Here is a 15,912-nt window from a genome sequence, read left to right on the forward strand (position 1 = left end):
TCTTTATATTTTCATTTAGCATCCCTGTTCACATATGAAACATTGTGTGTATATGTAGTTAATAACATGTTTGTAGGCATTTAAATTTTTCTTAATCTTTTCTCAAAAAGAATCTTATTTATAACTCATTTATTCATTTAATATATATATTTGTTGAGTATCTGCTATATGCCAGACACTGTTCTGTGGTTGGGAATTCATTCATTTAACAAAATTTTCATGTAAAATTTACAGTTATCCTTAAATTATCAAATAATTATTCATATCTTAATAAAACTTGAGAACTCTATAATTTGTTCTTTATATTCACATTTGGCAACTTAGTCCCAGTTAGTAAAACTTTAGTTATCTGTTTCATCTACATACTGCAAATCCATTTAGTTTATTTAGAATAATAAGCCTGATCTTTCTATTGATTATTAGTAGCTGTTAGTAATTAACATCTATGGAATACATCATTGAGTTTTGCATAATTTTTCTTTGGAAAAACTTTCCAATTCTTTGTTAACCCAAGTACTTATAGCCAAGGCATAAGATTTTGAAAAATAATCTATCCTTTGGACTTGATTAGAAACAGAAATGTAACAAGTTCTTTAATTTTTCCCTTCTGTGGATAATGACAAAATTTAATATTTTCATTTAAAGATCATTGGGATATTTTGTTAAACTAAATCAAAATGAGATGATCCATCTGAAGAAAGAGAAGGTCTTTTTAGAAATTGATGAATCAACTAATTGCTGTAAAATGTATTAACCAATTTGTAAAGTTTGGGAAGTAGAAAACAGCTTATCTGACCCAGTCTTATTTATAGATGAGGAAATCAAAATCCTTGAGAAAGCACCTTATCCAAGAGATCATAACTACCAGGACATATTTTATGCCATTGTGTGAAGCTATGGATAAGTACGAATGAGACTGTAATTACATTGCTTTTGTTACTTAATAGGGCTTCCCTAGTGGAGCGGGCTTAGTCTACATAGCTCTGAAACTAAATGGCAATAGAGAAAGGAAAGAATTGGTGTTTATGGTTATATTTTATAGTACAGTACTCTTTATGAAAGCAAAGTGTGAAAATAATTGGTTTAGCCAGGTATACAGCTGAACCATGGCCAGGTTGAATACTTGCTGGAATAGCAAAAAAATGCTGCTGCTATTTACTACTGAGTAACTATGGAAATCACCAGATGGTCAACACCGAAATCAGATTGATTATATTCTTTGCAGCCAAAGATGGAGAAGCTGTATACAGTTAGCAAAAACAAGACCAGGAGCTGACTGTGGCTCAGATCATGAACTCCTTATGCCAAATTCAGACTTAAATTGAAGAAAGTAGGGAAAACCACTAGACCATTCAGATATGACCTAAATCAAATCCCTTATGATTATACAGTGGAAGTGAGAAATAGATTTAAGGGACTAGATCTGATTGATAGAGTGCCTGATGAACTCTGGACGGAGGTTCATGACAGGGACCAAGACCATTCCCATGGAAAAGAAATGCAAAAAAGCAAAATGGCTGTCTGAGGAGGCCTTACAAATAGCTGTGAAAAGAAGAGAAGCGAAAAGCAAAGGAGAAAAGGAAAGATATAAGCATCTGAATGCAGAGTTCCAAAGAATAGCAAGGAGAGATAAGAAAGCCTTCCTCAACGATCAATGCAAAGAACTAGAGGAAAACAAAAGAATAGGAAAAACAAGAGATCTCTTCAAAAAAATTAGAGATATCAAGGGAACATTTTATGCAAAGATGGGCTCGATAAAGGACAGAAATGGTGTGGACCTAACAGAAGCAGAAGATATTAAGAAGAGGTGGCAAGAATACACAGAAGAACTGTACAAAAAGACTTTGGCCACCTCATGCGACGAGTTGACTCACTGGAAAAGACTCTGATGCTGGGAGGGATTGGGGGCGGGAGGAGAAGGGGATGACAGAGAATTAGATGGCTGGATGGCATCACCGACTCTGTGGACATGAGTTTGAGTGAACTCCGGGAGTTGGTGATGGACAGGGAGGCCTGGCGTGCTGTGATTCATGGGGTCGCAGAGAGTCGGACATGACTGAGCCCCTGAACTGAACTGAACTGACTGAACTATGGAAAAGTAGTTTAACAACTTTTATTACTTTATTATCCTGTTACTTTTTCTCTTTTGGTATTTAGTTCTTTTCTTTTAGTCATGGAAAGAATATATGATCTATACTTGAAATACTGTCTTGGAAAGACAACAGTAGATAATATTAGAGAACTTAGAATTTTGATGTAGATCATACTTGATTGTGAAATATCCATGTCATTACTATTTGGGGCAAATTAACTTGTCTTGGATTTTCATTTCCTCGTTTATGGAATAGAAGTAGGCACTGCTGATAACAAAATCCTATGAAACCACTTTGGAAAGTGTTCATTAACTCATTTTAAGTGCTCAAGTTTTATTTACTACTGTACCTTATTTGGAAAATTGTCTATGAAGGTCAAATAAATTCACCCGTGAAGGAAATTAGAAGGTTCTTCCTGAACCTTCATGGTTTCAGTAGGAACCTTTAGAGAATGCTTTCTCCCCATTCTTACTTCCAGTTTCCAAGTGGTTTATACAAGTACCTTCATACTTTTTTATCACAATATTTTTTTGAGGGATATTTACCTTCTCAGATTCTTGTAAGTTAGTTTTCCTTCTAGCTTGATTTAGCAGTATTTTGCTTATCAGATGCAACTGAAAAGTTTTCTATACATCTCTTTTCCTTATTCTGAGTCTAGTATTTTCCTTCATATTATATATATGTCAGAATAATCATGAGCGTTAACTAAATAGCTTAAGTCAGCAGATCAGAAAAACACTGGGTCTTTAAAGCTTGGGATAGTTGGGACAGTTAAAACTAGCATAGGTAGTGTGAAAAAATAGGCTGGCTCTAACTCTAGTACCTTTTTATAAGCAGCTAGGCAGAATGCTCATGGCATTAGAAAATTAGACATCCACGTTTAACGTTTAGGATACTTGAAACCTGAGTATATCCAAATTAAAATGGTGGATTGAGTTCAAGTCATAGAATTTCCCTCCCTGATACTTAAAATGAGTACGGAATAGCAAAACCTAGTAAAAATATTCACCAAAAGCAAACAACAGAAAATAATGTAATTGGATACTGTAAACTTCAAAAATGATGGCTAAGCAAGGAAACTGATTTCAGAGGGAAAAGGCACAACATGATTTAGCAGCTTAATCTAGCTGCAGTGTCCATATAGTGTGCTAGTGAGTTGACAAAATCCTGAGAATTATCACTGAAATATTTCCAAAACTGAGAAGCCAGCTAAATGTGTGGTGTTTTTAAATTTTTTTTCCTTTTTAGAGAAATAGTAGAAGTGGCAACTGCATAGTAATGTGGAAAATGAACTCTAGTTCACACATTGACTCTTTGGAGGCTCTAGTGCTGCATACTGAATTGTGGCAATTATCCAAATGATCGCCTTCAATTTGAATGAAATACAGACTCTAAGTAGAGGGACTTTTTCTAGTACATATGATACATAATAAATTCTTAGAAGAAAAGTGCAGAACCAACCCAGACATTTTTTCAGATGATCTGTCTCCTTTATTGAGCATTACTTCTACTTCCATCATTCTTCAGGCTACAGAAAAATGGGGGGTAACAGAAAATATACAGCCTTCAAAATGTTATTGAAGAGAAAGTAAAATGCCCTTAAGAAGGGAACAGAATCAAGAAATCACTCACAGACTTGGAGGCTTCTGTTTCTAACTAGGATGTAGTAGATCATCGCAAAATACCATTTCTGTTACAGTAACAAAATAAAAGGCAGACAAGTTGGGGAAAATATATTTAAAAGACATAGGAAAGCTGTGTAAGCAAAACATTTTAAATAAACAAAAAATCTGGAGAGGGTAAAGTTCTTCTGAGGTGAACAGTCTATTATCAGTGTTTTCTTCTCTGGGATTATTTTTCCAATTTTGGGTATGAGCCAGGGATTGCTCTTGGCCCATAAAAAGGAACTTCATTGAAGCAAAGAGGAACTAATACATATTTTGGTGTCTTGAGGGGCTGGCAACAATTTGGAAACACTGGGGCGCTGGATGCACACTTATTTTTACCTAGGATACCTATGCTGAATTTTAGAGCTGAGTAGAAAGTTAAGGAGTCTCAGTCCAGTAGACTAAAATCACCTGCGGTCTTGCAGTTGCTCAGAAGACAAGGCTGCACTTGAGGAGTGGGACCTACGTCAAACACATGGTTGTTGCCTTCTCAAGATATTTGCCACATTTGGAAATGAAGTGGGCTGGGAGACCAAAGAACACAAGGTGAAAACCTTTGAAAGACAGAGTCCTTCAACACTTAAAAGCAATTAAAGGAATAGATGGGCAAATTGGATGTAAAATTGGGAAATTCCAACAGAGAATCTTTTTTTTTTGACCATGCCATGTGGCTTGTGGGATCTCAGTTCCCTGACCAGGGTTTGAACTCAGGCCATGGCAGTTAAAACGCCAAGTCCTAATTCCTAGACCACCTGGAACTCCTGAGAACCAAACATTTTAAATCAAAACCAAATAGAATTTCCAGAACTTTAAAAACATTATCTAAAATTAATAATTAGGTAAATTTAATGGTAAACCAAGCATAGCATTAGGTAGCACAAGTGGACATGAAGATAGGTCATTAGAATAATATCCAAACTAAAGCAAGGAGAGAATAAGGAATGTGAAAACAAAAGAGAAGATCAGAACACAGAATGTGCCTACTATATGCCTAATTGGATCCGCAGAATGAGAGGAGAAAATAGGATTGAAATAGTATTTGAAGATATAACGATTGTAATGTTTCTGAAGCTTAATTGGCCCTTTCACATCAGGTAGTAGTTAAAGATGGGAGGAACAGATGCATGGTTTCCTTTAATAATGTAAAGCTACATCTTGGTTCCAATATTATGGACCCAGAAAACTAAAAAATGTCCCTGAGTCTTATTGAAAATCCATCTGCCCTTCACGTATGTGCCATGGGAAATAGATTGTAATGTATTACATTACATAGTAATGTTCAACAGAACTCTCTGTGGGAATGTTCTGTAGTTTTTGCCGTCCAATATTGTGGGTGTTAGCCACATGTCTCGTGAACACTTGAAATGTTCTACTGCTACTGAGGAACTCCATTTTTAATTCTGTTTAATTTTAATTAATTAGCTCCAGCATATTAAATAGTTGCAGTTCCAGTAGATTAAAGATACACACAAATGCAATAACTAGAAACCCTTTATAAGACTAAGATTTGGTGCTCTGACCACGAGAGACTAGAATAAATAGGATTTAAACATGAAGAGAGGGTGGAAGAGAGCATTTCAGGCTGAGCAAACAACCCGATGAAAGTATTAGATTTCTTTAGTAGTATAAAGAGGCTGTGCATTCGGTAGTGTACAACAAGAGTGAATAAATAATGGGCAAGATTAAGGAAGGTGTGGCTTTTGTGGTTTTAAGGAACAGTTATCTTTTGTAGGGCTTGTTTAAGAATATGTGCATGAGAACCTAAGAAAGGCGGAATATTTAAGAACTTGAAAGGAATAGTGGATACAATGGGGCTTAAGGACTTTAGCTGCATGGTTCTCTCCACTTGAATGTGGTATAGCTCTTCTGTGCACATATATCTCCCTCTTGTTTCTGTACCAAATGGTTTTCTTACTATACTGAACAGAGTAGAGTTTACTCTGTACCTGTTTTTCCAGAGCTTTGTCCTTAGGGTAATTTAGCTGTTCTTTACCAGTCTGCTTCTCTCATTTCTGTACCCTGTGGTTTCTTTACTCTCTGTATATCTTTTTTTCTACCTCCAAGCTTTTGCTTCCTCTTGGTTTCTGTTACCTCATACCTTCTCACATACACCTGTTAGAGTCTGTTATAATTTTACTTAATTCACTCAACAAACATGTATTAAAAGCCTACTGAGTACCAGGCTCTGTCCTAAGCATTGGAAATATAACCGCAGACAAAACAACTGCAAAAAAAAAAACCCGACCCCACTCTGATGGACCATATTTATGGGACTGGGGTGCAAGAATATAAGTGGAAACCTCTAGTCTGTCCCTACAATTCCTTTAATCCTGGTTCTGTTCCCTGCTCTTAGAGACCCCCCACCCAGAAACATACACACACTCCCCAGCACCCTTTTCATAAGCAGTAAGCCCTTCCGAGAGGAAGAGGCCAGTGCTGGCCCAGCACCTTGGCAGTTTGAGCAAGGGATTCTGGGGCCCTTGGATACTTGGAACAGGGTCTAAAAAGAGAGGTCATAGTCTCCTGTGGACTTGATCCTCACCCTGTGGGGTGAAGGGCACCATAAGAGGACCAGAACATGCCATCGGTTGGCAAACTAAGGTTTTGTTCTTGGAGCTTACCTTTCAGTTGGGAGAAGCAGAAAATAAATAAGATAATTATACTGTATCAATGTATTAGATGGTTATCAGTGCTATGGAGGGAAATAAAGCTGGGAAGGGTTATAAGGAGAGTATGTTCCTTTGTGTGTGTTTTGGTTTTAAAGAGAATGATCAGTACAAGTCTCTTTAAGAAGGTGACTGAACAGTAGTTTTCACTAGAATGAATATGGGATGTTTATATTAGTTTATTTTATTATGGGGCTTCCCTGGTGGCTCAGAGGTTAAAGCGTCTGCCTCCAATGCGGGAGACCCGGGTTCGATCCCTGGGTCGGGAAGATCCCCTGGAGAAGGAAATGGTAACCCACTCCAGTATTCTTGCCTGGAGAATCCCGTGGACAGAGAAGCCTGGTAGGCTACAGTCCACGGGGTCGCAAAGAGTCGGACACGACTGAGCGACGGAATGAACGAATGAATATTAGTTTGAACTAAAATTTGAACTCATTTTGACTGAAGGAATGAGGGTGGGATTTATTGCGTACCTTCTAAGTGTTATGCTAGACATGTTATATACCTCATTCCAATTAATCCTTGCTGAAGTCTAAAAGGCATTATTTTCCAGTCCATATACCTAGTAAGTATCAGAGTAAGGATTGTATTTAGATGTAAGACTTCTAGTAGTCATGTACGGATGTGAGAACTGGACCATAAAGAAGGCAGAGTGCTGAAGAATTGATGCTTTCGAACTGGGGTGCCGGAAAAGACCTGAGAGTCCTTTGGACAGCAAGGAAATCAAACCAGTCAATCTCAAAGGAAATCAACCCTGAATACTCACTGGAAAGACTGATGCTGAAGCTCCAATACTTTTGCTGCCTGATACCAAGAGCCAACTCATTGGAAAAGACCCTGATGCTGGGAAAGATTGAAGGCGGGAGGAGAAGAGAGTGATAGAGGATGAGATGGTTGGATGGCATCACCGGTTCAATAGACATAAACTTGGGCAAACTCCTGGAGATGGTGAGGGACAGGGAAGCCTGGCGTGCTGTGCTGCAGTCCCTGGGGTTGCAAAGAGTCAGATAGGACTTGGTATCTGAACAACAACTTCAAAGTTTGTGCTGTTTTTAAAGAGTAAATGAAGGCATAGTGATTACAATAAGGAGTCATAAAAATATCATGCTATTACCTAGGTCATAGTATTATCTTTCCATTACTTAGCAAAGTTAAATGGAATTTTATTGAAGAAATGGATCATTTGATATACTCACAAGTTCACTAAGGATAAGTTCACAAGTTCACTATATTTCACTAAGGATAGCAAATCTCAGACTTTCCTGATAGCTCAGTGGTAAAGCATCCGCCTGCCAGTGCAGGTGACACAGGTGTGATCCTTTATCTGGGAGAATCCCACATGCCGCGGAGCGACTGAGTCCATGTGCCACAACTATTAAGCCTGTGTTCTAGAGCCCAGGAGCCCCATACAGCCTGTCCTGCTCAACAAGAGAAGCCACTGCAACGAGAAGCCCTCTCATTGCTACTAGAGAGTAGCCTCGCTCACCACAACTAGAGACAAGCCTGCAGCAACAAAGACCCAGCACAATCAAAAATAAAGAAATCAAATTATAAAAAAAGATCATAGCAGATCTCTTTTCTTTTGAAAATGTGGTATTGTAAGAATGAAAAGATAAATTTTGAATAGTTATATGTCAAATAGGTATGTTGAGTAATTTCCAAACTTGTTAATAAAATTTATCAGTATAATGGGGGCTTAGAAATTTCATTTTCTTATTAATACAGCTAACTGGAAGTTTCTATGACTTTTCAATATTTTAACTCATTTGTCTTAATTTAACTAGAGTCAGGCTTTCCTTTGTGAAGTACTATTTTCCTTAAACTGGGAGCCTACTTATAATTTCAATTTTAAAAAAAGTTGTGGCAAAAGGACTTTTCTAATTCTTGGCAAGTTTGAAGTTCATTGCAATTTTACTGTGGATAGAAATCTTTCCAAAGGGGGGAAATCACTCTACAAAGGAAAACTTTGAATCCTTTTCTCTCATGTGACTTGAACATAAAATGATTTTAACAGCCATGTATGAATCTGAACATTATTCTTAGTTGTTTAGTACTTCAAAAGCACTTTCAGAAGGGAATTGTTTTGCTTATTTGTGATTCCAAATCAAATACACAGAGAAATTTGGAAAATTTGCAACAGGAAGTAATCTCAGTTCTATGTAGCCGCTAATCTGGTGCAGAAAAATTCAACTTTTGTGAACAAAGGAAAAGCAAACTCTTTTAAGTTATAAATACAAGTCAGTGTAGCTTGTATTGTTTTAATAACTAAAATGAAGAAGCTGACTGTAAGTTCATTTTTTGAACTACATTCCTAGAATCATTTTAGAGTTGACTGGGTCTTGAGAAACCTAATTCAACAGATTTCCTACTCTATAGGAATACTCTCTTTATGTGTTACTACATTAATAATTATGTAGTATCTACATATATCTTTAGAGTTATATATAACTCTTTCATATTTTTCACTTCACTTAATCTTGACAACTCTGTGAGGCAAATATTCCCATTTATGTGTGGATAAGTGAGAGGTATTGAGGTTTACCCAAGATCATCTAGTTAGTAAGTGATAGGGCTAGTATAAGAAGCCAGGTCTTTTGACAGCAAATCTGATGTCTTTTGCATCATATCATCTTGTCTTTTTATGTGCATTTCTTAGTTGGATATCACAATGTTGGCTCCAGTCAAGTTCATGATCAATTAAAATCTCTAGGTCTTTTTTCATATGTTTTTACATCAGGTTCTCATCCTGTGTATCTGTAATTGGTATTTTGAACTTAAATATAGGACTTTGTGTATCCTCATTCATTTTCATTTTATTATTTTCTACTTATTGTTCTAGCCTTCTGAGATCTTTTCAGTCTTGATTCTATTATCCAATTTAGTATTTCTTCCAGCTGTGTGTCAACAGCAAATTTTTTAAGTAGAGTTTCTTTGTGATTAGAAGCCATCCTAGTAATCTAGTATTCTCTGTGCCTGTTATATAGTTGGAACTTAATAAGTGGTAATTGATTTAAAAAGGTATTTGTACAGGGCAGAGAAAAAACTGACATAGACTCTCTTACAAAAAAATCTTCAATATAACTACTTTCAGTTTTGGATATAAATATTGCAATGTTACCATAGCACCATTATGGTTTCTCTTGTATTTTGTTATGTTTATAAATAATGTTTTTCATGGTAAATATAGTGGCTAACTAATTTCCTTTCTCATATCAACTTGTTATCAGTATTTTAAGAATCCATTGCCTTATAACTCTAGTTTTCTGAAACTGGCCTACTCTGGCTAAGGACTAGAGAATTTCTACTGGGGGACTGAAGAGAAGAAATCTAGTTGTCAAGAGGGCTATTGAACTTATTTTACAACTGTATTTATATAGCAAAGAGAGGTTTTTACTCAGATGTAAGTTTAAAATTAATACAAATAACTTTCTAAAGAAATTTTTTTCATATGAAGTATAAGATTGAGACAATGTCAGTTGTCTGTATTCAGTAATATAATTATTGTATTTTTATGTAGAGTGTTTTATAGGTGATACTAGGGCTTCACTGGTGGCTCAGATGGTAAAGAATCTGCCTGCAGATCTTGGGTTTGCCTACAGGATGCCTGGATTTGATCTCTGGGTCAGGAAGATCTCCTGGAGAAGGGAATGGCTACCCACTCCAGTATTCTTGCCTGGAGAATCTCATAAACAGAGGAGCCTGGTGGGGTACAGTCCATGGGGTTGCAAAGAATCGGACACTTCTGAGTGACTAAGCACACACACATAAGTGGTACTGATGAAGGTTTTGTGGGTTGAAGTCCCTCAAGCCACCTGTAGGTGCCGTCATTATTTGGATATTATGGGAGTGCTGTTTGCCAGTCACTTAGCATCCGTTTGCTTTTATGGTCTTGCCATACTCTTTATAACTCTTTGCAAGCAGTAAATTTATAATTTTCTATATAGGCAGTTACCTTGGTGAAATGAAAGAAACATTGTGTAAAAATATATTAACAGTTAGTATTGGTTTTGTAGATGGAAGTAAAAGGTTTTGGATAATTTACTACAGTAATATGATGTAATGTAAAATTTACTTTATTAACTATTTATTTTAATAGCTTTATTAATTGTTTTAATTCTCTACTTATGATATTAATACAATCCAGAAAGAGATTAAAGTTAAATCCCTAGTTAAAGCCTTCAATTGTATTTTAGGGCATCTCATGGTAGAACCTCGGAGAAGGCAATGGCAAGCCACTCCAGTACTCTTGCCTAGAAAATCCCATGGATGGAGGAGCCTGGTAGGCTGCAGTCCATGGGGTTGCTATGGGTCGGACACGACTGAGCGACTTCACTTTCACTTTTCACTTTCACACATTGGAGAAGGAAATGGCAACCCACTCCAGTGTTCTTGTCTGGAGAATCCCAGGGATGGGGGAGCCTGGTGGGCTTCCATCTATGGGGTCACACAGAGTCGGATACGACTGAAGTGACTTAGCAGTAGCAGCAGCAGCATGGTAGAACCTATTTAATAGTAGTTGCATTCTTGTGAATTCATGAAGATCTTGGGCTATAGCTCCATCCATTGTCAAAGTCTACTGTATTTCACTTTTTAAAAAAATAGTTTTTGATCTTTACCATTTTCACATTTTTTCAATTTTGTGTATTTTTGTGCTTAAATGGAAGATAAATTCTAATTGTCTGAATCTTCAAGCAAATTAAACATAATTTTTAGTGTTCTGGGAGTTAGAGGCTCTCATAAATACCGTTACTCAAAAACATATAAAATTTGTCATCCTGAGAAAACTTGCTTTTATGAAGCAGCTGGACTGGGGACTATTCGTAGTTCTTCTAAATTATAGTCAGTGGGTTTCACTGTCATTATCTCTGCAAACATCTGAGGGGGTTAATGCAGTTATCTCTCTGAATATAAAACACAATATATAATTACTGAGTACTTCCCTGGTGGCTCAGAGGTTAAAGCTTCTGCCTCCAATGCGGGAGACCCTGGTTCGATCCCTGGGTCGGGAAGATTCCCTGGAGAAGGAAACGGTAACCCACTCCAGTATTCTTGCCTGGAGAATCCCATGGAGGAGAAGCCTGGTAGGCTACAGTCCACGGGGTCGCAAAGAGTCGGACACGACTGAGCGACGGAACGGAAACGGAATGGAATATATAATATAAAATTGTGCTGTTTTAGACTTTGTGAAATGTATCAATACATGCTCTGTGAGCTTTGTTTAGCATGATGTAGTTGTACTTTGAAGTATTAATTTTTGAATTGTTTAAGTCCTCTTTATTTAATCATGTATTTGATATTTAAACTTGTCTATTTCTGAAAAGGATTTGAGATGATTTCTAATTATTTGGAGAAATCTCACTATTATGATAACTAAATGGCATGACACAGCCCCTGCAATTGTTGAGATTTGCATTATCTGTGTAGATTACTTTGTTTTGAAATTAGTTCCTGTTCTTATAACAGCCACTGGTTTTACATTTACAGAATGAATTTCCAAAAGTATTTTCTTGACATCCTTTTCAAAAAGTGCTTAAGAATTAAATTTTTTTAGCCTTCTAATTTTCTCCTATTTCTCATGTTTTAAGTATACTTTGAATACTCAACTATTAAATCACTTGGTCAAATCTCCTTGTTTGTTGTTGTTTAGTCACTAAGTCCTGTCTGACTCTTTTGCAATACTATGGACTGTAGCCTGCAGGCTTCTTTGTCCATGGCATTTCCCAGGAAAGACTACTGGAGTGGGCAGCCATTTCCTTCTCCAGGAGATCTTCCCCACCCAGGGATCGATTCCATGTCTCCTGCATTGCAGGCAGATTCGTTACTACTGAGCCACCAGAGAAGCCCATCTTATTTCTTAATTTTCTAAATTGTCAAGTTTTTAATTAAGAAATAAAGCCTTTCATTCAGCACTGTTTTATCTTATTTCTTTGTTAGTTGCCTATTTTTGCTTCTTTTAGCTTCTCCTATTTCTCTATTTTATCCTAGTATCTCTCCCTTCCTTTATTTCTCTAATTTCTTTTTTTTCTAAGAGTTTACTCTGTAATTCTTTAAGATTAAAAGCTTCTATTTTTCTAGGATTATGTATATCATTATTAAACTTATAATAAAACCCACTTTCTAAAGCAACTCGGACATAGGAATGTGTAACGAAGGCCTTTGTAGAGTTTATAATTGATTTGGTAAGCTTTTACAAAAATTATCAAAAACATACACAAAACTGGTATTACTGAAAAAAAAACCAAAAATGCTAATTGTAGCAGTGAATGGGTTTGCAAACTGTGGAATATTAAGGATTAAAAGTTCCCAATAGATAATGAAATTTTTATGGTACCTCAATTACTACAGAATATATTTACATATAGATGAAAAAGTAAGTTAAAATAAAGGGCAAATTACATATTTTCTTCTTCTTTCTTGTTACCAGACGAAGCAAACCTTAATTAGATCTCAGTTTGCCTGTACTTATAAAGATGACTGCATGATAAGCAAGGATAAATGGAATAATGTTAATTCAGCATCAAAGCCTTTGTGTGTTCTTCACATGGAAAATGACCTTTCTGGTAAATGACCTAATTGAACAATTTAATAACAGTTTAATTCTAGTGTACTGATTGGTTTTATCTTAAGTAAAACTAGGGGGTTTTTTTTGTAATGTAAAAGTTTATATTTTTAAAGACTTGAGTTTATTTTAAAAGTTATATCTAAGTACAAATTGGTGTATAGAATTAGGACTTAGTTTGATTTAGCTAAATGTATTTAAGAAATAACTTGTAGTAGCATTTAAGGATTGTGTTGTGCATTCAGACAAAGCAAATTTGTTTGTAGGGATGAAAAGTGATACGGTAAAATGAAAAGAAATGTGATAGTAATATTGCTGTATCTGTTAGTAATGTAATTTATGCATTATTTGATTGTAAATCATAAATTTTAAAATATTCTTTATCTATTTTAAAATTTGTAAAATCTCATATATAATGATTTTAAGCATTATATAATTTCTTTCCTCTTTTCATCTTGCATAATAGAAGGTGTAAATTCTTCTGTTGGAAGACCAGCAATTGGAACAAGTTCTGGAAATGTTCATCTGGGCAGAAGTAAAAAAGAAAAAGTAGCAAGAAAATCAAGTAGTCTGACAGGAAATACAAGCTCAAAAAGGAAACAGGTGGATTTGGATGATGAAAATATTCTCTGTGATAATGGAAACGAACCACTTCAACACAAAATTGTTAAGATACCTAAGACATCAAAAGATCTGCAGAATAAATTGGATGGCAAACTACTCAGAGCTGCAAAAAGCAACAGATGTACCACCAAGGACAAATTGATTACTGGCCAGACAAAGTTGACTCAGTTTTTTAGACTATGAAATTATCTTTTATGTTCTTTAGGTTTGTGTACATATATATAAAACCATTTACCAAATTCTTCTACTTATTTTTTAAGCAATGAAGGTGTAAGTTATAGTGCTTTATTATTTTGGTCTGCAGTGTACGTATGGTTAGCATGTTAAGCATTGTTTTCAAAAAATACTAGTAAGTCATAATTATGCAGAAATTCATAAAGTTTAATGCACAAGTAAAGCAATCATTTAGGCATAACTTAATACCACTTTCTTTTAAAACAGACATTTAAAATAATACAAGTCATAGTAACATTAAGGGCTTTTTTCCCGAGAGGCAATTAAATGATTTTGCTTTCAGTTTAAACGATGATGTGGACCAACAGGCATCAGACTTGCCAACAAGGTCGATAGACTCTTCCCAGCATACACCTGAGCACTGAAGGAAAAAGAAAATTAAATTGTTTTAAAGGAGTAGTATCACACAAAGTTGATTAGAAATAAAAGAATGGATCTAGTATAGCTAAATCTGAGTAAATTACAATTATAATAACTAATTAAATACTTTTAAATTTCACATCTTTTTCAGGAGTCACTTAATATCAAGTACAAGTTGAACCATGGTCTTGTTTGATTTTGTTATGATTGGACCCAAATTCAGTTAAGTTCAAAGTTCTATTTTATGATATTAAGGTATAAGAATTCAATTTTAAAAAAAACTACTCACTGTCAAAATCTCTCCTTCCTATAGGAAATTTAGCTGAGTTTTCTTCATCCCCGGTTTCTCTCTTTTCTTGTGTTGATTCAGTATTTTGAACTTCATTCTCAGCTGGAAAAGCTACAGATCCTTTTAGTGCAAGATAAGGTTTTATAGCCAGATTCAGTGGCAGGCCATGATTTAAGAAATTATGTTTGGAACCTGCATTCTGTAAAGAAAAGGTTGATTTGTGTTTTAACTGTTCTATTGGGAATGGAACTATAGTACAGTTGTGTAATATTCTTATTGATCAATTTAAAGATGCCCTGCACTGTTTTGACTCTTTAAGAAATACTTTAGATACAAGACTTTCAGGGAATAAAAACTTTTTGAATAAGAGATATTTCCCAGAATGGAAGAACAGCTTGATATGTATGAAGTTTGTTTGATTGTTCTAATGCATACTGTGACTTTTTTTCACATGCTTCTGCTTATAAAAAGGATCAACTTTACTTTCAAAGGATTCATAAAGATCATTCAAATTTGTATTGAAATAAAGGACAAGTCACAGTACCACTTACCTTTGAATTTTTGTTTTCTTCATCATTCATGAAACTGCTCTCATCATTTTTATATTGCTCCAGGGAAGGAACAACAATTGATTTTTCTGCGGTATCTTCCTTCTGAAAGGCTTTCCCCAGCCTCAACGTTTTAAATACCATGTCATCTTCTAAATTTCTTATCGACTTGGATGCTGAAAGTGAAATGCCTTGAGAAAGCAAAGAAAAAGTTAGTATTAATATGTAGGAAGAGAAACTCATTTTTGCCATCCCTTAGTTTGATGTTTGCATAGAGTCAAACAAGGATGTATAAAATGAAGTGAAATTTCTCAGTCATCCTTCTTTGTAAATGATTCTTGCCTTTATATATTTTCCAGCTTGAATAGAAAGCACTTGAAAAACTTTCATCATTTTAGAAATGACTCATCAGATAGAAACCAACCTTTTGTATAGCTGGTAATACCCACATTGTTTTGGTTTTAGTGGCATATTGTTTAAGTGTGAATTTTCTCAGAATCTCATTAAGATCCTTGGTAGAAAGCTTTGTGTTGAGGAGATTATAGTCTCTTGAAAATGAGTTCTTATTAAGGAAGACCACAGGACATCAGACTCTCCATGTTCTGTTTGTTTATATTGTTTCCTTCTCTATATTTTCAATTAAATACAATATTAAAGCTAAAGTTACTTCTTTAGCTTTAATGTGTGTGTGTGTGCTCATGCTCAGTCATGCCCAACTTTTTGCGACCCTATGGACTGTAGCCCACCAGCCTCCTCTGTCCTGGAATTTTCCAGGCAAGGATACTGGAGAGGTTTTCCATTTCCTACTCCAGGGGATCATCCCAACCAAGGGATAGAACCTGTGACTCTTGCATTGGCAGGTGGGTTCATTA

The 15,912-nt window shown here is 35.6% G+C and overlaps 2 protein-coding genes across 5 annotated transcripts in view; one reads left to right on the forward strand and one right to left on the reverse strand.

Moving 5' to 3' along the window:
* PARPBP (PARP1 binding protein) overlaps nt 1–15,015 on the forward strand; it is a 62,524-nt gene extending 47,509 nt beyond the window's left edge. For 3 of the 4 annotated variants that reach the window (XM_055394445.2, XM_055394444.2, XM_055394446.2), the window contains 2 exons: nt 12,851–12,986; nt 13,452–15,015. In XM_055394445.2, the coding sequence (XP_055250420.2) occupies nt 12,851–12,986; nt 13,452–13,792 (477 nt within the window). In that variant the 3' untranslated portion in view covers nt 13,793–15,015. The remainder of the gene's footprint in view (nt 1–12,850; nt 12,987–13,451) is intronic. The other variant, XM_088837152.1, reaches the window with a different exon arrangement.
* PMCH (pro-melanin concentrating hormone) lies at nt 14,485–15,377 on the reverse strand. Its single transcript, XM_055394833.2, has 2 exons — nt 15,044–15,377; nt 14,485–14,691 (listed from the first exon to the last, which is right to left on the reverse strand). The coding sequence occupies exons 1-2, from the start codon at nt 15,290–15,292 to the stop codon at nt 14,485–14,487; spliced, it is 456 nt and encodes a 151-aa protein (XP_055250808.1). The 5' UTR covers nt 15,293–15,377.
* Nucleotides 15,378–15,912: the final 535 nt, after the last annotated feature.

This window comes from Moschus berezovskii, chromosome 6 (assembly GCF_049115385.1).
Source record: "Moschus berezovskii isolate FMDL1 chromosome 6, NW_MosBer_1.0, whole genome shotgun sequence".
NCBI classification, from domain to species: Eukaryota; Metazoa; Chordata; class Mammalia; order Artiodactyla; family Moschidae; genus Moschus; species Moschus berezovskii.

Coding starts and splice junctions, on each gene's coding strand:
- PMCH (XM_055394833.2), bottom strand. CDS start 15,292: ATGGCAAAAATGAGTTTCTCTTCCTACATATTAATACTAACTTTTTCT. Junction 14,692..15,043: donor AAGAAAACAAAAATTCAAAG/GTAAGTGGTACT, acceptor TTTTCTTTACAG/AATGCAGGTTCCAAACATAA.